This window comes from Corapipo altera, unplaced genomic scaffold, assembly GCF_003945725.1.
Source record: "Corapipo altera isolate COAL_440 unplaced genomic scaffold, ASM394572v1 24b, whole genome shotgun sequence".
Taxonomy (NCBI): domain Eukaryota; kingdom Metazoa; phylum Chordata; class Aves; order Passeriformes; family Pipridae; genus Corapipo; species Corapipo altera.
Genome location: NW_020884888.1, coordinates 2189416 through 2216890, shown reverse-complemented (window position 1 = coordinate 2216890; position 27475 = coordinate 2189416). Strand labels below are relative to the sequence as shown.

General features: G+C 35.6%; 1 protein-coding gene across 8 annotated transcripts in view; it reads right to left on the bottom strand.

Annotated features, from left to right (window-relative positions):
- The window catches only part of INVS (inversin), a 92871-nt gene that overhangs the window by 58076 nt on the left and 7320 nt on the right, over positions 1-27475 (bottom strand). For 6 of the 8 annotated variants that reach the window (XM_027643831.1, XM_027643826.1, XM_027643828.1 and 3 more), the window contains exon 3: positions 23946-24112. In XM_027643831.1, the coding sequence (XP_027499632.1) occupies positions 23946-24112 (167 nt within the window). Of the gene's footprint in view, positions 1-23945; positions 24113-25536; positions 25718-27198; positions 27349-27475 lie in introns of those variants that run through there. The other 2 variants (XM_027643832.1, XM_027643833.1) reach the window with 2 other exon arrangements.

Here is a 27475-nt window from a genome sequence, read left to right as displayed (position 1 = left end):
TAAACTTTTAATATTCTGTCTCCTTATATTACTTTCATTTTGTACAGCTAAAGCCTCAGTAAATAGATATCCCATCCCTATACCAGATGTAATTCTAGAAGAAATGGGGAAGGATTAAAGAGGAAAATGGAACTATTTCATCTAAATTCTAAATGAATGACAGCATTATCAGTTTCTCCGTAGTCTAGATTGCCAATTAGGAATATTCTACAGAATCCTAAATAAAATTCTCCTGGGCATTCATAATGATGAATGACATTTAAGTATTTCAAGTATTTCAGAAACATACAAACTTGCTTTAAAGAGTTCACCTGGGTTCTACAAACATTCTGGTGATGTGCAACAGAGCTCTGTGAAAATTTATTTCCCTTCTCATCCCACTATTTCTTGATGAGTTAATTTGGTCATTACATAACTTTAATGTGCTTCTAAACTCTGGCTAACCATTTCTCCTACCCTGTAGTGTGGATATCTCTGATGTTACACTTTTAATCTTCAGGTTTTAAAAGCATACTATGTAGATAAATATAACACCTCCTATAAAGGGAGAAACTGAGCTGTGCAAGATAAGGCTAAGAATCAGAGGAATATGTGCATCTCTCCAAGCATCAAAAGCATGTCCATAGATAGGCTACCAACACCTTGTCATCAGTGGGTTAAAAGGGGCCAATACATGTAGATAAATTGCTTATTTCCCTTTTCATTGCTGAGACCACATTTTCAAATATCATAACAATTCTAATCCACGTGAAATATTTAACGTGACTTGAAAGACTGATTTGTAATAATTTATACTGTAGTGAGCATGAGCTGACTACTGTTTACAGCACAGCTATGCTTGATTTTCAGAATACCTACAATAGGCCTGTGAAGATTTAGTGGACTGTAAGGGTTGCTAAAGAACTAGGGAAAAGGCAACCCAGCATCTCTACATAACCTCCTGGTAAACACGGCAGGGGTCATTAGAAAGAATGCCAAGTTGTTAAACCGTGAAGATGCTACTTTGGCTCCAATTCAAAATTACATACCTGCTTTCCCAGGACTGGGAACACACAGACCAGAAGAATATAAACCCTTACAAAGGAGGTGGTTTCTAAGGACTCTTCACTGCTGACAGTCATAAGCACTGAAGATGCAGTCAGGGCATATACTTGCAACAGAATAGAAACCCTTAGAAAAATTTACAGATAAACCACAAATTAGAACTGAAGGTTAAAACCGACCCTCTGGATTAGTAAATCCATTCTCCAGCACAATGGAGAGTAAGAACATCTAATCCTTATCAAAAAATTCCCAGATATTTCTTTTAAGTGGAGTTACAGAGTTTGGGATTTCTTTTTCCCCCTCACATTTCTCTCAGTTTCAGGCTGGGGCTTTTAGGTTTTGTTTGTTGGTTTTTTTTTTAAGATAACATACACACAAACACACACTTCATTCTTCTACTCATGAAAACACAATGCAGCTTTTAAAATCTAAATAAACACTGGTCTTTTTATCTCAGTACCAAAGGATAAACCCTACATCACCCTCAAAATATCATCAGCTCTCTGCACTCATTCAAGTTGTAATTAGTTGTAACACAAGCAAGCAGAGATTACAGGGCGTAACAGAAGAGGTCCCACGAAGTACCCTACTGAATCACAATGATAATTGCCTACTGCTAGTGCATATATCCTGTCAGAATATACAAAAAATGGCATTTCTCATATCAACTAGCACATTGACATCCTTCTCAGTCATTTTCAAATAATAAATTTATAATACATAGAATAAATTTTTCTGCCCCTCCCTTGGTCCCCTGACTTGCATTTTGGACTATAATATTTCTAACCATATCAACTACTTTCAGTTTTCTCATTCTTCTGGGATACCAACCACTGCCACCCTATCTTTGACAATAATGCCTAACATTGTGTAACTTTTCAGTGTCCTTAAAAAAATACTATTTGTGATGCTAAGTTTCTTAATGGAAAATATTGGCTAATACTTGATTCAAGTGCAACTGTTGAGGAATTCTAATACATGCCTTCTGATCCTACAGTTCATATTTCAACTGTATTTGTTTTCAGCTCATTATCAAATGATTATTTACCATACCCTTACATTTTGTGTCCTTATTTCCCATTAGGCTTGCTATTTTCCATCTAGCACTATGGTTAATATTTTTGTAGAGGCAGGCCTAAAAAGGTAACCTATTGAATTTATTTATACAAAATCAGCTCGATAAATATCCATATTCAGTCTTGAAGAACTTACTGCTGACAGGGTGGTGCACATTGTACCTAATTTGCTATTTATGTTTACATATTTATCCCCATATAATTTTAAATTCTTATATGCTTCTGATGTCAAAATAGGCTATTTCTCTCAGCTACTTTTCTTCCTAGTTAAAACATCACTTATCAGTATTCAAAAATATTATTGAATACCCTAAATCCTGCAATGTTGCAATTCCCAAAGAACGATTCATTGATTAAAACTCTTTTACACCTTGTCCTTTGCTGTTTCTGCACTGTTAAGATGAGATTAATCAAAATCAGGCACTAACCACTGACCACAGCCCCTAACAGAGAGCACTGCAGTAACTAAGCCTGGTCAGCAACTGCACAGAAGAGTGCAGGCAAGTGGTAAAGTGAAAGTCCCCACAAAATCAGAAGTGTGAAGGTCAGCCTCTTTAAATGGGTGCATTTAAAGACAGCAGAGAAGGAGTAACAGTGCAGCAAGCCCACCATCCATGGCAGAAAGGATTTCAGAGATCAGACAATTATACATTCCACCACAGTTTAATAATTTATTAGCTTATTAAATTTTGATTTTTGAAATATATTCATTATTAATTACGCAGCATTTATGTAAGACATTTTAGCACAATTTTCTCAGTATTCTTTTGTGAAAAGAGAGACTATTTAACAATAAATCCTCTTCAGAGGAATATAATATATAATTCATTCATTTTTACTCTTTCACCAACAGATTACCATAAAATTATTACAGTTGAATTAATTGCAAAGTTAAAACATCTGCTCTTCTAATACTACACAAATTATAGCATGGACAATGATTATACTTTTATTATCCTTAAATATTATTAATGTTTTAACTTTCCTTTTTAAACTCCTAAATAGTATTTAAGAAAGTATAGCTGCATACATTACATCATCTTTAGAACAGAAAAACTAATTCTATTTGTTATTACATACATATACACTCATGTACACTGTTGCTTTGGTTTAGACCCAGAAAAAGAACTAGAAAGGTACACTGAAATTTAGCATACCAGGTGATGCCTTAAGCCCCTAATGGTTTTTTATTTTTCTAATATTTGTAAGACTTGTAAGTTTTATAAGTAGGTTTTAAAAGCAGAAACCCTCCCTTCTTTGTCCCTTGTTCCTTTCCCTTTCCCTCCAGTACCCTTGTTTATACATTCCTTAACCCTCTTCCCCCATTCTATGCTCCCCATATCAGCCCTACTTCTGAATACAGCAGAAGTGTTTAGTCTTTTGTCAAGGCAAGGCCTAGACAGTTGACAGAACAGCATATCTGGGCCTAAACCACAGCATACGGTCAAGAATTAGGTAACTATGTACCCTTTGTGCTCTGATGATGGTGAAGGTGATGAAGTAGGTGGTCCCGAAATGCACCCCAGACCCATTTTCAGGGGGTGGACCCCGGGGCAGTCCAGAGTAAAGGCCACAGGGTGGACACATCTGGGATTGGATGGATGGTATTATAAAATGTAACCTCTCGGGCACAGGGGCCCGCGTCTTGTAACATCTACTGCCTTGGCAAATAAACCCTTTCTTATCTCACCCCTAATTAACTGCTCCGGAGATTTTTTTCAGCACCAAAATCCCACGGCAACACAGGCCACTCATCTCCTTTTCCAGAGAAGCACACTGTGTCCCAAATATACTAGTTCTTATTCTAAGATAACAAAAAAAAAAAAAAGAAACAGATTGGTATGATCTTTTAACAGTCAGATTAGATGATAATCTTTTAAATCCAGGACTCCTTAAAAGTTGGAGTCAAGATTTCCTATTCATTGCTGCAACACAAAACTGTCTATACTTTTTAATACCGACATGTGAGTTTCTAAAGCCAGCAGAAATCTATACATTGACAAATACTAAATCATATCATGCACTCAGACACTCATGAGGTAAAATATGTATAACATGAAAATAAGTTAGATTTTAGCTTAAACCCCAAGCAGAATACAGCAGCCACTTTGAACCGAATGAGCACACTTCGCCAACAGATTAGCAGAGATGCTACAGCCAAATTTGAGAACAGCTCTTTGCTGTCAGATGCTTTCAAGCAGCAGTGACAGTCAAAAAACTTGAACTCCCTAATTGCTAGCTGAGCCTTTAAAAGATAAACAAATCCATGAACTTTTTCTTTAAAACAAAACCGGCAACTGAATTTAACTTGATTATCTTCAGAGAGTAGAAACTTCTGTCTTTGACCTACTTGATCTTACAGAAGATAATCTTACTTGTACACAAACATACACACTCACTCTGTCTTTCCATTGAGGAGCTGCTGAAGAGAGGATGTTTCAGCCCACAAATAAACTTGGTCAGAAATTTTCAAAACCCAAAAACTGTAATAGGTATGGAAAGAAAAGGGGTTGTGCATGTGTTTTCTTTAGAGGTTGTTCCATCTTTTAGTATCCCTTTGAGAAGAAACAGGTTCTAAGAATATCAGAAACAATTTACAATGACATGGAGCATATGAAGGACTTTCTATAACCAACACCTACCAATTTTAGTAGCTTTTCAGGGAACAAACTAAGCACTTACAAAAAAAGAAGCTATTCTATCATGCTTTTAATTTGATATATGTAGGAACAGAATACTGTTCCAAACTGAAATCTATACATCAAAAGGAGCATTTTGATATGCTTGTATTATCAGCTAACTGCCAGAAATCTCACAAGGATTCTTCAGAGAAGTTACTAAAAGAGAGGCTAGCAAGTAAATATATGAATTTAACTACAAATAAGAATTATTTCCATTTACAAATTAACACTTGTGATTTGAAATATTATCTGTGCATGAAACAGTGAAACTACTTGATTTCTAATACACTGAAACTGAATTAATATTGCCTGGTTACAACAGCTATAAACCTTTTAACATATATGACTGCACCATTCTTACTCTCCTTGAATATCAGTTAACTATTTTTAACAATTCCTGAAAATAAACAAAGTCAATATACCCACTTAGAACGAAAATTTCTAGTTAAAATCAGTAAACTCACCATCAAAATATCAGGCTGTTTCTCTAGTTATCACACGCTATTTTGCCATACAACCTCAACACACAGAATATTCTAATTCGAGCAAATAAGCTCAAGAGAAAATTTACATAAAATTTTGAACATGTTTAAAAGTTAATACATTTTAATATACTTTAATTTCAAATGCTGTATCAAGAATAGACACAATTAGAATGACAAACAAGCTCCTGGTAACTTTTTCCCCCATCTCTGCCACAATAAATATTATTTTGATATGCAAACCATTAACAGGAAAAGGAATTCTATTTTATCCACAATCTTAATAGTTTGACTAACCATTCTTCGTTAAAACATGGGAGGTGCAAAAATGTTGTCACTGTTCAATGAAACCACACCAAGAGAGAGGGTGAATAAATCAAATTATTTCATAAAGGTGATCATATTCATCCATCTGATAGAGAAGTCCAATAGAATAAATACACTGAAGTGTTCCTATTAAACGTAACAGTTATAAGGACACTCTCAATCCCTTCAAATACTCCCCTCAATGTTTGTGACATACACTTGGTACACTTGAGTAAGAATTAGATGCTGAAGGTAATAATTCTTAGCTCATTTTTTCTGCACACTGTCTACTTACTGTGGCAGTGCATGCTGACTACATTATGAACAAAGTCTGCAGAGGTAGTAGAGAAACTACTCCCTCCCATTCTCTGCATTCCCTAATCAGGTGGCAGACAATAGTCAGAACACTGGATTTCCACATGCTGCAACCACAGTAAAAGTTTTGTGGAGCGAATGTAAAGAACCACTCCCTGAACAGACAGATAAAATATAATGTAAATTTTATTAATTATAGGGAGTTAAACCAGTATTTATTCTAGCTCTGAAACAATTTTAGTCACAGCTCAAATGGTTTAATTCAAGAAAACTTGAAATCAAGCATTTAGGTAGTTTTAATTTGAGTAAAAACTAAAGGTTATCACTAGAGAATTTTTAAGGTCCCTTCCAACCCAAACAATTTTATGATTCTACAAAAACTAAGAGTTAACTCCTTGATTAACAATGTAACTGAAAAATGAAGTAAAAGAAAATCTTTAGGACTATTTTAGACATAACTCTTAGCAGTCATCCATTGAACTACAGTTTTGAAAAAAAAAATCCGTAAACTCTTTATTACCTCTGCGTGGATAAAGATGATGCCATGCCTGCTATCTAACAAATCACTGGTGGATTTAAATATGTGATGTTTTGCTAATCCTTTCAAGTCAACCATGACAAAAACATCACTGATTTTTGACATCGGGTTTAATCTCACAAAGTACCCTTTTAGCAACCTTCATTAGTGGCATTCTAGACTCAAAAGTAAAACACTCAACTGGAGAAAAACCTCTCAGCCAGCTGAACAGAAACCTTATTTACCAGTTTCCAAGCTGAACATGTTCATCTGTCTGGCAAAGCATCGTAGGCAATACATCAGCACGACTTCAGGCCAGTTCTGACTATCAGACATTTTGAGTAAAAGCAAGGCAGTGTCTCAACTAAGAGCACTTCTCCCTAAAGCCTCTTGCAAGATTGGCTTCAATATCTTTGTTTCCATAGGAATAGACAGAACCGTCAACTGGAATGCAGTTGAACAATACAACAGACAACTGACCAGTGCTGTAAAAGCCAAGGTAAAACTGTTTCCCAGCATAAGTTGAAAGAAAATAGGTGTTTGTATCTTACAGCCTCATTTATCCATGGCCTGTACACATTGTTTCTGTGTTGTGTTCTCAGCTCTTCAGCTCTAAATGTTATGGTCTACCTATAGAAATTAGTGGCTTTCATGTAAAAAACACTTCAGGGATGAAAATGCAATTAGCAACCTCATTTCCAGTTGATCTCTTCCACTGTTACTGAACTTGTTTTCCTGTAGTGTTCTGTTCAAGTCATTCAGGCAGAAGTACCCACAACACACAATCTCTGGGGATTTACGACAAAGCCTGAGACACATCATCCATATTTACAGGATCACTGCCCACCTCTTCATAAAGAATCAAAGACTAAGCTTTCAAAAAATAGTGATTTGAAAGATTTGTCAGAAAGTACTGACTCCCTCTTCCCCAAAAATACAAGTACTAGAAAATATTTACTTCATTAATTTTCTTGATCTTAATGGTTTTGAGTTGAATCATCTGAACTAAGAGCAGCATTACAAAATTACAAGATATATCCCTGAAATATATGTATGATTTTTTTTTTAAATCTCATAAAAGTGTTCTAAATAACAGTATTGTCCATGACAGAATTCTACCTGAAAAACAAGTCTGAACAACAGCCATCAGTCCAGTACAAGTCCACACTTTTCATCCTAAATTTGTGCAGTACTATTTCATTCTGGAAGCAAACTAATTGCCATTATTACAAAGCATCACTCTGACCAGTACTGTGTCAGTACTGCCTTGTACTTCTTAATTGAACCATCTAAGTGCATGTCCTGTCCTGATAGACTGCTGGAAGCAAAGATGCTTACAAAATGAAAACTTTGCATATATGCTCATTTTTGAGCACATTTTCCCAAGATTCTTTTGATTACTATTTTAGCTGCTGTTTTATCTGAAAATAAATGCACGTCTTTCATGTGATTCAAATACATTTCAAATATCTTAAGTCCTATAACAAACTACTGTGTGAAATAATCGCAAAACTATCAAATTCTATTTCCTGAGAACACTTCTCCAGCCACAGTGAAGTCTCCAGAACTATTACAGAAGTAGACACACAATCCATATTAAAAACAACCAGAAATAAAGGTAGGTAGGTTTTAATTTAAATAATTATTAAGACACTTCAGGTTACTTTTACATATGGCAATATTTTATAGATCCTATAGATGCTACAGTGATGTTTGAAATTTAAAATGAAGCCATAATCTACTTACGATATTGGCAAATAAATCAAAGCCTTCATAAGCTACTCAAACTACATCTTAGCAGTATTAGATGTATTAGATTTATTTCCCTTTGTTCAGACTACAGGTAGATAAAATAACAACTCAAGGCTGGTGTTGCAAAGCCTTCCCAAATCTATACCATGCTAACAATGTTGAAAAAACATGTCCTTTATTTGTATCTCTATCTGTATTTAAATGTTCCAAACAGAAGACTGAACACATACAGATTATATTCGTAACATAAATCAGTTAATATTTCAGCAGAAATTATTCCTCATTAATAAAAATTGGTAGCATTCTTCATTATTTCTTCATTAATAAAAAAAAACGTGTAACAAAAGAGGGTTCCAAACTGCTCTACAAAGAGACAAAAAAATGTATAATCTTAATGGGTAAGTTAAATTAGTTTTGTATTTTATGAAATGCTGACATTAGCTGCTGCTTTTCAAGGCAACAACATAATTTGCTTATGTAGTTCATACATATCCATTTTGACTTGAGTGTGATTCACTTAATTCTCTTTAATCAACAATTTAACCAACTGTTTACAGACAAAGAGAGAGACAAATGAAAGATTAGTGCTCCTGGAGTTTGTGGTTGGCCACAAGATCTGAATACATTTTTCAAATACCTTCTATAGCAGAAGCCTTGCATACTGAAGACATCCTATCTAGTAGACTATTGATTCAAATGACAAGCCTGAGCATCAGATTAAGGAGGTGTCAGACACCTGATAGAAGATTCCTGGAGATTTCAGCAGGAAGGTGTGCTGTTTCAAAATGATCTATTGCTGGCACTACATTTATTGAAGCGTATGTGGAAACGTTTAGCACAAAACTAATTCTCTTAAAATTAAAATAACATTTATAATCAGTGAAAACAAACACCTTCACTTTTTACCACAGAATAGCTGGGAAAGGTCACCTTATTCAAACAGAAATCACTCTACAGTTCACAAAACTGAACTAAACCAAACTGATGAGCTAATACTAGTAATAGTTCTGTTTTAATTTGTCAGTGCCAAATCTGGACACAAACAAGTAAGTAGTTTCTCAGTCCCAACAACAATATTTCTTCTTGTAACCAATAAAGATCAGTCATGAGGTCAGCTGCAGAGGGGCAATTAATGCAAGAACAATGTTTCAGAAAGGACACTCAAACAGGGAGATGTCTTTGTCTGCAAAGGTACTTTTTAAGGTACAGACCTGGCAGCAGACATCATTGTCCTGGGAGAAGAGCCAGGCAAGTCTCCTGTGCATCAAGGGACATCAATAAGTGAAACCAAAAGGAAATCTACCATAACACTTCAAGTACAGCAAGCACCATGTTTAAAAAGAATACCATTTTTAAGATGCAACCATTACTTTCAAGATCAAATGCTAGAAAAATTTTCACCTCTTCTTTGAATAAAGCAAAATGAGAGAAAGGTGTACAGTATGTACAAGAGAGTTAGCAGTTGAAAAACAGGATAATTAAGTCAACTTAAAACAGCCAAACATCAAGCAACATGGAATAATGTTCTGTATCAAAAGCACTGCTCATGCCTGCACAAAATACTTGCCTTTGCTGAGCACATTTGCATCCTGCTCAGTTCTAGTTTGTCTTTGCAACAAAATCTGAGTTGAAGTTATGCATCGATATTTTTTTTAGCCTTAAGTACTCAGTTAAGATGTTTTTTGGTACAGGATCACTTCACCTACTTATTCTGGGTAAATTTATAATTTTCATAATCTAATGCAAATGATTTTATTATTGATAGCAGCCTGAAAAATTATTGCTATGGAAGAAGACTTAGGAAAGATCAGAAAAAATGAAAATGAGTAAGTCATCAGCCCAGAAATTCTTCCAAACTTTACTCACAAAAGTATATGGTGAATTCAATAGATGAAAATAAAGTAATTCTACCAGCTGGCTGTACAGATATTTAAGATATCATTCCATATGCCATGCAGAATTAGTTCCTTTCCACTGAGAAACACAACACAAGCAGAGCTTCTCAGTGTTCTACCACCATGGTTTGCACTTGATTCATATTTGCAAAATCTTTCAGAAAGATTATTTTCAATGAAATTTCAAATTCAAATTTCAAGCACTTGAGATCAAGACTGCTCAGTGGAAGCACTAGGACGATAATACAGTATATATTTTAGGCCTGACAATAGCCTCCTTGGATTATTTTAAGCACAGAAAACATGGTAGAAAAAGGCACAAAGACAAATGGAGAAAAAGGGGAGAGTTAGCAGAACAAGAAGTGGAACAGAGATGCAGAGAAGTGAAATTACATCATGCTTGAAAATGAGAGGGAATAGTTTGTACAATGAAAATAAATCAATTAGGTTAATGAAAATAGCTGTGACATTGCTGGAGGAAAAGAGAAAGAAAACATCACCAATACTGATGTTTGAGCTAGACAAATAAGGGGAGAAAATGGGGAAACCACAGATCACTGCCATGGCAAGGAAGTTGCCTGGGAAAAAATGCAGGGCAAGGATTTTAGTAGCGAGAATCTTAGTGCAGGTAAAGCTCTGGAAATTAAGATACTGAATTAATCGTGTTTTTTATCACAAAAATAAAACTTAAGACAGAACTTTGTAAAAAAGATTTTTGCAGAAGAATGGACAGATTTTCAATAAGCTAAAAACATAATTTAAAAAAATTCTAATAATAAACAGGCCTGGGCTTATTTTCATTACCAGCTCATTTTATCACAGTGTGTCTATAGAGCAGACTATAACACAGTGTAGAAATACTGGGTCAGCTTCATGGATATGGAAGCCAACCAGGCCACAGCAGCATGGTACTTCTCTTGTAGCTCAGCAATCTGAGCTCTCTTCAACCCACTTAAAGCTGCAAGAGCAGTCTATGATGTCAGTTCTTCATCTGCCCTTCTTGTAGCTCACAGTAGAAGGTTAAATGTGCTTAAACCAGATTACACTGACTAAAAAACAAATATCAAGATCATAAAGTCAGAGTTGGGGAAGCAATGAAATAAAACAGAAAAATGAGTCAGGAGAACTGGATTATGAGAAAATAAATGACAGAGGTACAACAGCTCTCAGATAACTAATTGCAAACCCAAAAATTATTCAACACAATGAATATAGACTCTCACACAAAGATGAGAAGGCAGTCAACCTCAAAGGGGAGAAAAACATGCTTTCTGACACATAAGCCATTGAAACGTGGTAACAGACAACCCGTTCAAGAGTTCTGCTTCTGGAATACTTACATCACTGTACTAATCTGCAAAGATAAACCCAAGATTAAGGATAGGCTTGCCAGTATTTACAGCAGACCACCAGCAAAAACAATGTCGTGAGTCCAAATAATCATCAATAAGTGCTGCAGAAGAGAGGGCAGCAGCAGGGGGATCAATCCAAACTGAAACACCAAGAGTAAAACCAGTAGTTCAGAATAAATGATCAAACACAGAAAAAAAACCCAAAAAAACTATGAGATTTAAAGTATCTACAAGCCCATAGGGAAAAAAAATAAAAAGAAGAAAAATATAAAATTGTCTTTTCTTTACATAGTTGCTACAAAATAAAGAGTTCTTTTCCCCCCCTCTAAAAACTTTGCTGTTTCCAGGTCATCAACAATTAAGGATGCTAGCTCCTGGTAAGAGTGGCCAGTACATGGATAACTATGCCCAAGTACTATAGATCTGTGGGAAAATGTGTTATTTAGAGAAAGGGAATACTGGTGTGGTTACAGTTAAGAATTCTTTGAAGAGACTGAGAAAATAAGATGACAAATAAAGAAACCACTATTTTAGTATTACTAATATCTTAAAAAATATATTGGTACTATCGAACTGACAAATTTTACAACAAAATATTAAAATATTTGGTTTCCTTACAGCTTCTACTAATTGATTCCTTCCATTGGTGGATATTTTCCTCTCTCATGTCATAACCTTTTGCATTTATATTCCCCATCCGAGTAGTTAACTGGCTTTTTCTCAAGACGTAAAACCAATCTGATTTGGTATAACACTGCCAAATCTGTTTCACGGAAATTCTGCCTGTCTCAGAGAGAAAGCGAGAGAGTGCACATCACACATCCTCATTAATTAGTAAGATACAAAATTAAACAAGAAAGGGTTAAAGCGTATGTTGGCCTATTCTACTTTTCTATTACTTTTTAAAAAGCTTTCATATGTCTTCTTCCTTGTTTCTGAAAGCTAACCATTCCTTCTTCCTTTCAGGAAGGCTGACATTTGACAGCTTAACATAGCTGACAGGGTTACCCAACAGCTCACCCTCCCTATTCTCAATCCAATTAGACCTCTAATCCTCCAGATGAAAGGCCCAACTACTCACGTTCCTCATGACAACGACAGCTATTGATTATTTGTCACTACAGCTAACACCTTCTCTGTCGAGGCCACTCTGACAGAAGCAAACCTACCAAATTAGACAGCACTTTATCTGCCCTGGAGGCCAAATGGCACAACAAGTAAAGGCTAATAAATGGTATAAAAATGAACAAATCATAACATTATGACAGGTTGATCGTTGCCAGCAGCTTCACAGCTCAAGCTTGATGCTCTGTTAGACCTGTTCCTTCTCTTTTCTCTTCCACTCTGCACCAACTTTGACTGAATTAAAGGCCAGAACAATTAAGGCATTTGACCAGCAAAGATAAGCTAGGATAGAAGTATCACCAAGGGACATGAATGTCAATAGCAGACTACCGTTTGTCAATAAAAACATTCCAGAGATGCAAATGCTCATGACTCTGCTCTCCACTAGGCTGTACTGACTCCCTTTGTACAGAGTTCCTCTCAAGCCAAGGCAGAAATTCTGGGAAAATTAACCCCAGAAAACCAAGCCTGAGCTGGGAAACATGAGGCAAGGATTTGCATCACTGAAAAAGGAATCCCAATACCAAGCTACGACAGAGAGATGTTAATGTTGTTATTCCATTTAATATGCACAATTTTTTCTTTCTTTTTAGCAGATTGATATAAACCAGGACCATGTAATTTGAATTTATCACTATAAATTTGCTGCAGTTGTTTCTCAAGGAAAAAAAAATCCTCTTCCTAGGATAATATGCAGTATCTAGTGACATAGGAGCTCACAAGTCACATCACTCTGAGGCAAACTGAAAAGCAGCAATAACATTTATTATTCTTAGAGCGGTACTATCCAAAACCAGAAAAAAGAAGATCAGAGGCACAGTCCCTAAACTGAGGCTGTTTATTACAGCAAATGACAGAAGAGGACATTAAAAAACGCACCAAAATAAAACATCACAACCATAGGAACATAGTTAGGATCAGGCAATCAAAAGAATAATGTGAGTAGGAATACACAAGTTATTTAAACAGTTATAAAGCAATTAGCACTGCCTACCATAATTAATTAGCTGATTTCTCAACTATGCCAAGAGAAATATATTTTCCAGCAAGGAGTTCCTACGCTTCTGAAAATTACTTACTAACAAAAAAATAATACCACACCAAATTACATGAAAACTTAAAACTTAATTTAAGCTGCTTTAGTTAAAGACATAAAACATGAATATGCCTGTGCTGGTGACTGCTGACGGTGAGTCCAGTGTTCTTGAGAGCTGTTTAGGTTTTCCAGGATTAAAAACTCTCTTACTGTTTATGTTACAAACTTCCTACTTCTCCTAGGTTATGCTCACTACTATGGTCTGTTCTTATTTAGCAGATTCTCATTCTTTTTAACACATACCTTGATTAAAGAGAAATGGAATACATACGACCCTGAGATGAGCTCAGTTGGTCAGAGTATGGTGCTAATAACACCAAGGTTGTGGGTTTGATCCCTGTATGGGCCATACACGGCCCATAAGAGTTGGGCCTTAAGAGTTGGCAGCCTTGGTGATCCTTGTAGGTCCCTTCCAACTCAGAATATTCTGTGATATGTAATTCTGTGATATAATCATTCTCCCAATTTGGTTTTATTTTACCTAGTTCATTATTCTCATTTGGGCTTTTTTTCTCCTTTTTTTGTTTGAAGAGCTTTTGTTAAAAAAAAATACCAAAACCAACCAACAATGTTATGCTAGAGCTCTAGCTGGTGCCAAAGAGTGAAGAAAAATTACTGTTCTTAATGTCTAATCATACCAGCAAAATCTGTAAATGTCTTTAAGATTTAGACTTACCAACCAACCCAATGAGTTGTCTACCCTGTTATTATTCTTGAGTTTTCTGCTTTGAGACTTATTTATAATATTTGGTTTATGATCACTATTCTTGATAAGTGAGAATCTTTTCCACTATTACAGGTCAGAATCAGAAATTATATACCACTATATTTTTCAAGTTGTGTTCCAGATGTGTCTCCCTAAGAATCATATCTGAACATCCCTTATACAGAGCAAGAGCTAATCCACTCATCTTCACAAAAACCTTAAATCTATTTATTCTTTGTTCTACTTTTAAATTAGGTTTGCAAACCTCACAATTAAAACAAAATCCTACAAAATATGGATGCTACAATGATGGCTGCCAGTCATCAACTGCCCCAGACAACTCGAGATCAACACTTCTTCACGTCCAAGAGCAGGCATTACACTTAGTCCATTCCTTTCCATGCAAATATACTCTACTGTGTAGTATCTAAGTAGTCCACAAACACTTCTGCTGCAAACTCCCTCTTTAAACAACCCCATCCACCTTCAGTTTTTGTTTCTACTATTCTAAATGGGGAAAAATACTATTTTGCTATTATGAATGGAAGTAGGTAAAAGCATTCTGTCTACAGCAGGCTATACAGCAAACCTGACAGATATTCACAGAATAATGCATTTTAGTGCCTTAGTGAGCTTTATTTGTTCTCTTTCACAATTCAGTCCTACTCAAAGACAATAACAGGCACTATATTTTTTGGTTAGCCATGGTTTAAATCCTTCAATGCGTAAAATGTCTGCTGGAAAGTAGCTACAGTTAGTGAGGCAGCCACAAAATTGCAAGCAATATTTTCAAACATGTTTTATTAGAGTAAGTTAGTTTAGTAACCAACAGTTACTAAAATAATTAAAAAGTCCATTCTACAAGTGCTATAGGCTATATACATTCATATCACCTTTATCAGTGAACTCTGTATGGAGACAGAGTCTGATCTTTAGCTACTCTGAAATTCTGATCTTGAAGTCAAAAGAACTGTTTTGGCATGTAAATTTTTGCATAACCTTGTCTTAAAATGTGATTTTGTGCTAACATAAAACCATTTAGAAATCAGATTCAGATGCCTTAGTATCTGCTGTGCAACTGAAATCTGACACACATAGAACCATATTTCCACAATTTTATCTTCTGCAGAATTTTAACGACTGCTGAATACCTTACAATTACAGGGACTTAACACTTAACGAGGAAACAACAATATGCATGTTCTTGCCTTGTTACAAGGCATGACAAGGTGTGCAAGATGAAAACATATTGCCTGAATACATGAGAATCACATATTGGTCTTGCAAAGTAGTACCCAAATTAAGCTCTCTGTACCAACAAAACTGCTGTCGAGCTTTCTGTTTCAATGATGCTGCTCCATACTGTAACTGACTTGGAAAGCCTTCCCTCTCCTTCACATCTGTGATGCCCTAATGAATCAAGATGCAGAATTTCTGCAGTTGAAGAACATACAAGACGGTGTTCTGACCATTCTCATAATATCTAGTGTTGCTTGATTTCCCAGAACCTTTTCAGACCGATAATTTCTCTCTTTAGCTACATACAAGAGAGCTTATCTAACACTGATCTCCACAAGATGTTTCTATTATGTAGTATTTCTTGTGTACAATCATGTTCCAAGCCACTCTGAACATTTCAGTGCAGAAATGGTGAAATGTAAGATGCTTTGGAGCTACACTGCAGTGCTGAGTTTCGTAAGAGGACACTAATACTTTGATTTCAAGATCACATTTTCATACTTTACTATTTTGTTCTGAATCGAGACAGGTCAATGCAGAGGCAAATGGAAGTATTAATGAAATCTAAAGAACAGTCAAAAGCAGAATTAGGAGAGACATATGGGATCCTGAAAGAGACTCACAGCTGTTACTTATCACATAGAAAAAAACAACTTCCAAAGGGTTCTCCTCCTTCCTGAACTCAAACAGGACTCTGCTACATTCTTACCTAAGGTTTTGAGAATATTTTTTATTTTGTCAATGGTCATTTAGGAAATTCCAGCCTTGCAAATCCTCTGTTTTATTATTCTTTCTCAGCACTGATAGCACAACTTTCTCAGGGACTATACTGTGAATCAGATCTCTGTAGCAATGTGAGTTCTTTCCTAAACTTTTCCTATAGCTATTTTTCAACCATTTCAACAGGACTTACAGCACAGACCAATGGTAGTATCAAGACAAGCAACAGCAAAAAGCATTTGGGAGCATGAGGACTTGCGTTAAACAGTCAGAAAATTAATTGTTATTTTTTAGAGTTCATTCATTCTCTGTCAACTCACTGACCAGTGAGCAGTTCCACAGCTCTGAAAAGGGGTCAGTGGAAGGCCATGAATGGGACTAACACTTTGGTAGCTAGATCAGGTTATCTGTAATGTAACATACAAATCACATGCAAGGAGCTGTGCCTTCTGCATCCTCAGGCTGTATTCACTAGAGAAAACTCTTTCTCCAGGAAAGTTAAGAAAACATTTGTATCATGGCTACTGTCGGTAGCATAATTAAACACAGAGGAAACTATAGTCCCACATGTAAAAAAAAATCACCTCTTCTGGCTAGTCGGCAAACATTCCTATTTTACACCTTGGCTTGTTCTGATTTGTCATATTTAATCAAATTGTATGTTCACAGGAAAGTCACAGAACAAATGTAAAGCTCATTCACATTTCATGAAACCACATGCATAGAATTAATATTGATCATTATGAGCTCTCACTTAAGAGGGAATGTCACAAAAGGTCATTGGCCTGAGGGAAAAAAGAACATGAACTGACCACCATTGTCTCTGAAAGGTACCCTGATTATTTATTTTCATTATATAGATTGGGAAAGAAAGTTAGAAGCACTTGTGCTGTTTTATGCAGATCGAATAAACCTTATGAAATATTTGAGAGACCACAGGTCTGGGAAACACATCTTGAAAAAGGCAGCAAGGGAAAAATGCATAAGCTTGCTCCCTGGCAAGTTAATTCAAAAGGTTTTAATACAAACATCTTTTCCTTGCACAATAAAGGGGAAATAACACTTTGGTTTTGGGGCTCTTGGACTATCCTGATTGTACTCATTAGATACGACTTGGGAATAAACTTTCATAAAATAAATTAACTAAAGACTATTTTCTGTTTCTAATTTTCTACCATGTCTTATGCTTGCCACAGCCTGTCTTTTCTTATTTTCCCCTTTACCTTCATGGTTACTGTTGAATATACAGGAACTACCATTTTTTCTAGTTTAAGAAAAATTGAAGATAATTTAAAATATACTCTCCTACTTTACACAGAATTCCTAACTGCATCTGGACATGTCCTGTTATTCATCAACAACCAAGTCAGCAAATAAATAACACAAGCTACACAATATTTAATGCATCTAATGTCACATTTTCCCACTGGGGTTGTATTAATCTTCCTGAAGCCAACATTAATATCTTCCTGGCAGTTAACCATCCTGATAGATTATTTTAAGAGCATATTATTAGAATCCAACAAAAAAACACAGAATTTTTTTCTTCTGTCCTTATTAGCACTTCAGGTATTCAGAGAGATTCAGGTAGATTACATCCCAGAGTAAACAAATTGCAAGTGAGTAACCTCTGTGAGAAATTCTGAAAGAAGCAGGCATGCTTTTTTTTCCCCTTAAATTAAACTGGAATTACTTAATGAAAGATAAATGACAAAACATATACAGGTAATTTGGGTATGTTGAAACATTTCTGTTCACAAGCATCACATGTGGGTGTTCAAACAAGTTGCAATTTAACACTATAAGCAAATTGCTACCAGAATGCTTACAAGTGGAAATGAACGCCTGTTGTTACACCATAATCCCAGTACCTATATTTGTCTCCATAGCACGTTTATTTCACAATAATCTAAGTTATACCAGTTTAAACAACCTGTACCCATACAGTACTGCAATTCCTCAGCGTGAAATCACTGGCAAATTATGTTAATGATTCTACTTCTGTTGCAATCAGTCACTGTTTCAGCTCCCAGTAAATTACATCTGTATTCAGGAAGTCACAACCATCCTCTGAAACTCCCATGGCAATCTTCACAGGGCACTTCTGCAATAATTTGTATAATTTTCTGGTGGGTTTGGATTTTTGGGGTCTTTTTAGTTTGATTGCTTTTTAATTTAAATTTTCTGAAGTTAATTACTTGACCTCTCCTTCTTGTGTTTTCTTTTTTTTTTTTTTAAAGGGTGTGCATCCTTTCAAAATTGCTCAGGAGACCTGTCCACTTGAAAAAGGAGACTAAAACAGTGAAACAGAAGAAAATCCAAAAAGAAAAGCCAAGTAACTTCATTTACATGGCCTTCTGCCTACAAAGACAGAAGCATCTCCATCAAAAGGCTGATGACAGAAAATCATGTCAAGGACAATTGGGAAATGATGAATTGCTAAAAAATGTATGCCTTGGGTGAGGTTAATTTGTCACAATTTAGGCAATGACAATGTGAAAACCTACATCAGTAAGATGCCTAAAAGGAAGAATAAGCAATTCGGTGTGCCCTAAGGTACTCATCTCTACTTTAGGGTGAATGGACTGCACCATCAAGTGCATTAATTTTAAGTCATCTACATGACCAGCTTAGATGCACATGTCTGCAATGTAAATTTTCAGTTACCTGAGCATATTCTCAGCCCATCATCTCACATTGCATTGTGCTATATTTTGAGTATTTTCCATCAAGAGAAAGATATATTTGTTACATTTAAGAAAATACTTCAACTTTCTCTTTCTGTACTCATGTTTAAAATCTTTTTTATACCAACAGATGTGTAAAGCTTAAAAGCTGTATTACAAAAGATGCTTATCACTAAACAGAAAACTTCTCTTTAAGAACATAATTATTAGCATTAAGCAACCACTCAAAGGCTATCCTATTAATGCATAACCACAGATTGTTTTTCAAAAACTATTGCTATTTCGAGCCAAAATTTCTATTGACAGACAAAATTTCTGACCACACTTTATTAATTTCAAAGAAAGGTGTGAGAACACTTAGGCTTACAAAGGTTGAAACGGACCAGCAACTGAGGGAATATCCTAAGCTTTACTTCTTGTAAATAGCCCAGAATGTCACTAAGGAAGTCTGAGACAGAGAGATTATAAGAACTTTTTGTTGAGATGAGAACAGATGAGAACCTGACAACTCTTCAAGTAACTACTGCTTTGCAGACATGCTCCAGTGACAAAAGCCATTTGAGTGAAGCATGGCAAGACAAGGATGACACAGCAACTTTGTGTTTCCTTAAGTTTCCTCATTAACTGGTAAATATGACCTGGTTATTAAAACTGCAGTAGAGCAGGGTACTGAAATCAGACTGCCTTCACTTCTTACCTGTGTTGAAACCCCTGGAACTGAAAGAACATTAATTGTACAGGTCAGTCTGCCTAGCTCTGCTATCAGAAATATTTTTGGTAGAGAATACAAGAATACTCAAGAGGAGATCAACTACATAAAGTAACAACTTAAGTAACAACAACTTAACAACCTAAAGTAAGAACATAACTACTTAAAAAAGAGCTAAACTTGCTATTAGGAAAACATGAAGGATTAAGGAACTATGGTGAAACTATTATGTCAGTTAATATTTTGTATGACCATATGGGTCGTGCTGAAATCTTTACCTATAATTTAGGAAGAACCCTGTATTATCAAAAAATAAGAATTTGCATTTTGAACACTGGATGTGATTGTTTGCATTTTGAAGGGCTGGAAGAAATGCTTTTACAACATAAACTCCTTATGCAAACAGTAATAACAAACATAATGGAAGCAAAAGCTGTCTGCTATTTTGCAGAAAATAGGTAGAATTATAACAACTGCAGTGAGGTGGAAGCTAAAATATAATGGAGAGCTGGTATGTACATACGTGTTTACACACCCTCACCAAGGTTTGTAACTCATATAGGTGTAGTCAGAAAGTAGTTATGCAAGTGTTAATGGAATGATGTTACAGTTAAGCCCTATCCAACCAGAAACATATCCTAGAGAAGAAAGGCAATTGGAGTTCTAATTCATTTTACTTAATAGTGATGATTTATGACTGAATTTAGGTCAATGTCACATTTCTGAATGTTTGTTCTAATACAGGGATCAAAAAAAACCACAAGCTATTTTACTAGGACTTAAAGACACGAACTGACAGTTCTCTTACAGTGAATTCTCCAGACAGAAAAATGGGAATAGTTTCATCTCATCCTGCAGAGAATGAAACCAATTTTTCTTATGATAACCAGGATTACTAATGGGAGACACATCATCTTGAATCCAAATACAAGAATTAAGACATTCAGCTTCCTTCAGTCCAAGATGGCTAAATCACTGTTTCTGTTTGGTATTAGAAGAGCATCTTCTCGCAAATTCTTTGTCTCCAAGACAGTTCTGTGGCTCCAAAAGACAGCAGAGACCATTTTTTGTCAAATCAACTGCAAGACTGTTTCAGAAGAACGAGTGCAAAGGGACATGAAAAGGGAGCCTATAGAATGATGATCTAAAGAGTCTCAAATATTCCAGCATCAAACTCTAGCCCTCAGGATGTGTGTCTGCTGCGGTCTGATGAGTAAGGTGATCCAAAAGCACTCCCAAGAGATAGCAAAAAATGGCAAAAGTAATCGTAGTATCTAGAGAGGAAAGTTCTGACTCAGGAAACCTTACTTCATTTTACCTCCATCTGCTTTATTTAAGAACATCTGTGGGGAAAGAAGCATCATCTCTTTCCTGTCCTCTTTGCTGGTTGCATGTAAAGGTCTGTAAATCTTAACTTCTCTCTCCAAAGAAAATGAAAAATAGGATGCAATTTAGGTATCCAAATCTCCAAGAACTGTCATTCTAAACAACTCGTGCTTGTGACTACAAATTAATGGACATTTATAAAGTCGTGTGAATCTGTTTTTGATGAAGTGACAGTGACTGACCAACAAGCTTGAACACAACAAAATCTATACAGAGGCCCTGGTAAATAAATAGATTCATGATTAACCAACACTGACAAAGCAACTTGGAAATGGGTGTTCTCGGCATGTTCTTTTTCTATCTGAAAGACAACCTTCAGTAATGGTTACTGAGGAATTTTTCTGTTACTTTGGGGGAAAAAAAAGAATATAAAACAATAGTATCAGTGAGAAATAAGAAGAATACAAAACATTATTTAAACAGCCAAAACTGCATGAAACATGAAGTTGCTTTGAATTTTAACTTTATATATCTTTCAGAACGCATTCATGACAGAAACGTAGATCTTAAAATGTTAATATGGAAAGATTAAAGACAAAATTTTACACACGTGAAATGTTAATTTCATAAGCTGACATCAATAGCAAGTAACTGCTCAGAAGACACAGAACACCATTTTAAAGGACAGCTAAGTGAGGCAAATGAAAAGCAGCCACAAGGGCTGTTTCCTGACCACTTTAAGCCCCCCAGCACTACAATGCTACAAGTGCTTACCTGACTACGGGGTGAATCACATCTACGTAGTACATCACGCAAATAAGTGTGTGGCTACATAAAATCTACTGCTAAAACAGTATGTACCTACTTTTTCATCTGCACTGTCAACTGAAAATACATCTAAGAAGGCTCCAAGTATCCCATGGTACAAAAGGAACCTTTAGGATTGCAGCAAGGCATAAAGGAAATGGAGAGCACATGCAGTCAATGGATACTATGCCGAGGCAAAATATCTCTTGCCTTGAACTGCTGCAATACAAACACCCACAATATGAACAGTCAGACAAAGATTTAAAAAAGAATTTATATTGTTTTAACATACTAAAATGTATTTTAAAAACGTGGGGAAAAAAGTAATTTTTAAGAGTAAGCTTTTAATATGATTAAAATGTTCATGTGTCTATCACATCATAAAATCAAAAAATCTGTATGAACACCAGGCAAATATAGTATGCTACAGCAATTTCTTAAGTCTCTGACATTGCCATGTTTATGAAATACCTATCTTTGAAACAACAACATTCACAGTAAGGTGGTTACTTAGAAACATGAAGTCAACCCTAGTACACCGGATAACTGAAATATTTCATCAGGGTGTAGTGGTATGTAACCAAGTAGATGGATTAGCCTATTTCAAGTCAACTACAACGTACTGTAGCTAATAATGATGTCAGCCAAGTAATGCTGTGCATTACTATACACATTTCAAGAATGCATTCACACTAGTTTTTAATAGTTAACGCTTTTACCTAAGGAATTTGTAAACTTAAAATATTAGATGAACTCTTCATTTCTCAATAACTGATGCAGTAACACAGACCACACAGTCCCTATGGACTCCCATGTAAGTGTACCTGGAGAATATCACCTGATTATTATCTTCCCAAGTGGTTCTCTATTTAATTGCTCCTTTATGATTATGAACAGGTGACAAGATACTATAAATCAAAATGGTTTGCTATGAAAATCATGGCAGGCACTTTAACTGGTACCAAACGACACAGCTTACACAGTCAAAACAACTTTAATTTTTGAGCAGTTACAGTTCCAAACATACTATAAAAAGTAAAATAGTAAATAAAAGCCTGTTCCTTTTAGTTTGAATTTTTAACCTTCTCTGCGTAGTCTTTTTCACAGTTTATGAACTCAAATGTCTTGGTTAGCTAGACAAACTCATCCTCCCTTTTATTTTATCTTGTCCCATCAGCAGTTTGCTCATTCTCCAATGACTGTGGACGCTTCCCCTAGCCCTAAACAAACTCAAAATTTCTTGCAGCTCTGAAGCTATACATTAAATGACCTTTTATTTTGTTGTTGAATACTTCCTTTAACACTTTTTCAGTAGAACAATGTAACTGAACAGTGTTATAGACTGAGACTGTAGAAGGAAAAACAGACAGTAATGTATTTCCCTCCTGGACCTGAAAATGATTTGGTATTCCATATCCATACCCCAAGAATATACAAATTCTCAAACATAACACTACTAATTAACAGTCTTTGGCCTTATATCGACTGAATTAATGGTAAAATCCTAAGGACTATCACAGTGTAAAAAATTTAGTCTTTACTTAGAACTGGCTATCCCAAAATAGACAAGGACTATTTTTCCTAGAACGTACAAATTCTTATAACAGCAATGCCTTATACTGTCTCTGCAGACAGCTACAAATAGACTGAGTAAACCCACTAAAAAATAACAAATAACTCTCCAGAGATTTACAACACGTGATGAACTGATTGCAAACCCTATTCCCGGTCCCCCTGCATTGCTGTTTGGGGGATGAGGTAGAGAATTCAGGAGTGAAGTTAAGCCCTGGAAGAAGGAAGGAGAGTGGGGAAGATGTTTTTAAGATTTGGGTTTACATCTCATTATGCTACTCTGATTTGATTGGTAAGAAATTAAATTCATTTTTCTCGATTTTGTTTTGCCAATGGCAGTAACTGGTGGGGGATCTCTCCCTACCCTTATCTCAGTCCATGAGTCTTCTATTACATTTTCTCTCCCTTGTTCAGCTGAGGAGGGGAGTGACAGAGTGGCTTTGCTGGGTACCTGGCGTCCAACCAGGGTCAACCCACCTCATACCTGTTGTGAAAGCCAGAAGTTTATACAATAGCTGAGCACTTGTAAGGAAATTACCTTTTGTGCAGCAAGATGGAGAGCAGTTCTTCGGCTACGATCAGCTCTATTAACATCGGCTCCAGCCTTCAGCAATGCCTCTGCACAGTCCAGCCTGTCAGCCAAGACACAGTACATAAGAGGAGTTCTTCCAAACTGGTCCTCCTTATCTTTCAGCTCAGAGTTTCCTAAAAGACAAAACCAAATCAAAAGCTCACTTCAAACAGTTAAGTCTATTAGAATCTAATTAAAAATAGTACTTTTTTATTAAAAAGGTAGCTTATTATAATATGATTAGGAGGTATCTTATTATAATATGAATAGGGTGAACAAAACAATGGAGTATATGACAAACTCGGAGTTACTGACATTTACAGAACACTTCAAAAATGCATTTACGGAAGAAAGTACATTCAGAAAACATTAGTGCCATAAATACACCTACTACCAGTAACATTCTGCAGTGGCATTATTATAAATAATTTTTAAATAATTACACAGATCTTGGCTGCAAAGACTAGTTTAAAAAATATCAACAGCACATAAACCAAACAGTCCTTTTGAAACTTGTAAACACTGTAACTAAAAGAAGCTTTGAAGTCTACTCACAGCAATGTTTATTTTAAAAGCATGCCAATATTACATCAATACCATTATTTACTTTAGGGTGCCTTACAATATGGAAACTACTAAAATACTTTGCAAGCTTTCTTGAAATGATAAGGTTAGTAGGCAGTAATTAAGCTGAATAAGAAGTCTGACATCCTATTAAAAAAATCAAAACACTATTCCTATTCACAGACAAAAAAAAATTCCAAAAGAGTCACTTTCATTATAAAGTTTCATATTTCTATCAAGTCACCACATAAAGACTAGCATCTTTAACTTCATGTGTATCAACTACCCTATGCATCCTGACCTTCCAGATCTGCCATGTAGCACTGTTGTCTACTATTACTCAAGGAACATTGAATTTTACAGGTAAGTTAGTTTTGCTTTTTAATTATTCCTTTGTCTGCATGACTGCTGATGCTTCAAAAGCACTCCAGAAAAGGCATGCTTCTTTACAGACACAGTCTTTGCTCTCCCCCAGCATTTTACACTTACCTATATATCCAGTAATTGTACTCTTAATTATCATTTCTATTGATTCAACCAGCAGAGGAATCAAGCAGATTAAAAATGAATCAAGAGGACTATCACGAATTAAAATTCATTCCCTACCAATCAAGCCTCTAACAAAAAACACTGTTAAGTAGGATACTGCCAGTTACAATGATCATTTACTTGCTCACTCCATTTCTTAGTTCCTTAAAACTAGAGTGAGTACCATGTCAATCGCATGATTCATTCTATAACACTTTCTCTTGCCTTGAAATTGTGATTTGCATTGAGAAAATTCCTTTTGCTCTGCAAAAAGCAGTTTAAGAACATTTCTGAACTCCTCTGTGATGTAGATATAGAAAAATCTTTTTTGTTCTTTACCTATTGTGTTGTCTTCTGGGACTGTCACTTCACCTTGACAATCCACTAGTTTCACCAGTTTTATAACTAATTTTCATGCCTCTAGTAAATTACTTTAAAAAAAAAAAGAACAAAGACTTTTACTGACCTGAATCTACCTTCCTCAGACATAGGCTGTTTTTTGATCACCTTTTTGCTTTTTAATATCCACCTTCACACTGTTTAGCCTGCTTACTTCTCTTTGGTTCCCCTAGACTTTTTCTTTTGCTAAGTGCTTTTGCATTCACTTCACACCACAAGCATGGAGTTTACTCTTCACACTCATTTTTAGATTCTTCACAAGAAGTGCTTTCATTTTCGTTAATTCCATGCTCATTAGGAAATAATTCAAAATACAACATTGAGTTAAACAGAGGAATCCAAAATTCTTTATTTTTCTCTAATTTGTGAAAACATTTGCTAGACTTTCATTTCACAGTATTAAAATTTCATTGCAAATCAGATGCAGTTTCAAGATAATTCTTTCTTCTACTATTAAAAAAAAGTATTTAAAAAGTTGTATGTACCTTTTGTGAAGCTGTCTTACACCTCAGTATTTCAGCTAACAATAAGAGCTTTTTCCATTCAACAGAGCACAGTATAGAAACATCAAAACTGGTTATGACCAACCCTGCAGCCCTGTGCACCAACATACAGATACTGAGGTCCAAAGCATAATTTAACATGTCACTGCTCCCAGCCAACAAGTCAGTTTCTCTAATTAGCTAAGTAAAGTCAGGTCCTCTTCCAGTATTAGTTTGATGTGGTAATTTAGACATCACTAAACCACATTTCACCGCTCAGTGTTAACATAACCTCAATAGTGTCTTCAATTTGTTGAATCTGATGGGACTTGTACACTGAAATATATTTTTAAGAGAAATACACTAACATTTATTTCTCCCAATAAGACAAATGCGTCTGGTTTATGCTCGGATAACATTGGTTCTTAAATCTGCAATGTGCAAAAACAGTACCTCTCCCTCAAATTCCAGTTCCCTTTCTGTTATATAATGTCAGACGATATATATAAAAATGTAGAGACTAAAAGAAAGAAATGGATAAGGTCAAGACAAGCAAAAATGGCCTAAAGCTCAACTGCAACCCAACTAAGTAGAGTAACAAACATCTATTTTCATTTACAGCTCCCATAAAGTGATGTAGCTGATGACAAGGAGTTTCCATGACTGTACACAGTCTGAGTGAAAAATGAGCAAGACCTTCAAAACTTGCTACCAGTAATTTGCCTGAAGCTCCTGCATTGGTTTTTAAGGTAAAGAAACTATTTTCAGCTAGCAGTAGGTTTTTTCTTGTTTTATTATTCCTTTTGTTTATAATACTCTGTAAGGCCCTTAGAACCATGAAAGTCCTATGGGCATTTCCCTAAAAGGGTGTCTCTGCTATCAGGCTAAGAGACAATACAAGGACTAGGAGCCACTGTATAAGGGGGACTAAGTTTATGAAATACACTAACTACAACACCTTTTGGACTTCACAGTTTCGGTAAATTACTATTTTCTGCAATCAAGAAAGCCCAGGCAGCCTTCAAAAGTTTAGGTACATATTAGTGCACATAAAATGTGCTTCAGCAAAAATAAATTCTCTTCACATACCTGACTAAGAAAGGAATTTCGTTTGATCCCTCCCCTTTCAGAATCAATGTCCTCACCCCACCAGAAAATATGCATTCCATAAGCTTGTTGCCAACTGAGGTCATGAACACCACGGAAACAAGTGGCCCAATTCCAAAATTTAACTCTCATGTTCTTACCTCATCACTTTCTCACACTCTGTCAGCAATCATATCAGAGAAAGGGCAGCAGGACGATATGAATTCTGCCTAATTATTAAAGGATAGACCACCTCTTGTTACTTGCAAGAATCTTGCTTTCTGCAATATCTGATTTGAGTTTTATTCAACCTCCCACATCGCAGAACAGCGAAGAGAGAAGCAGAGAGGAGAATCAAACAATAGTATGCAACTGCATATTTGTAACCCATAATTTAGTTAACATTTACAATGAAACACCACATCAGAGATTTAGAAG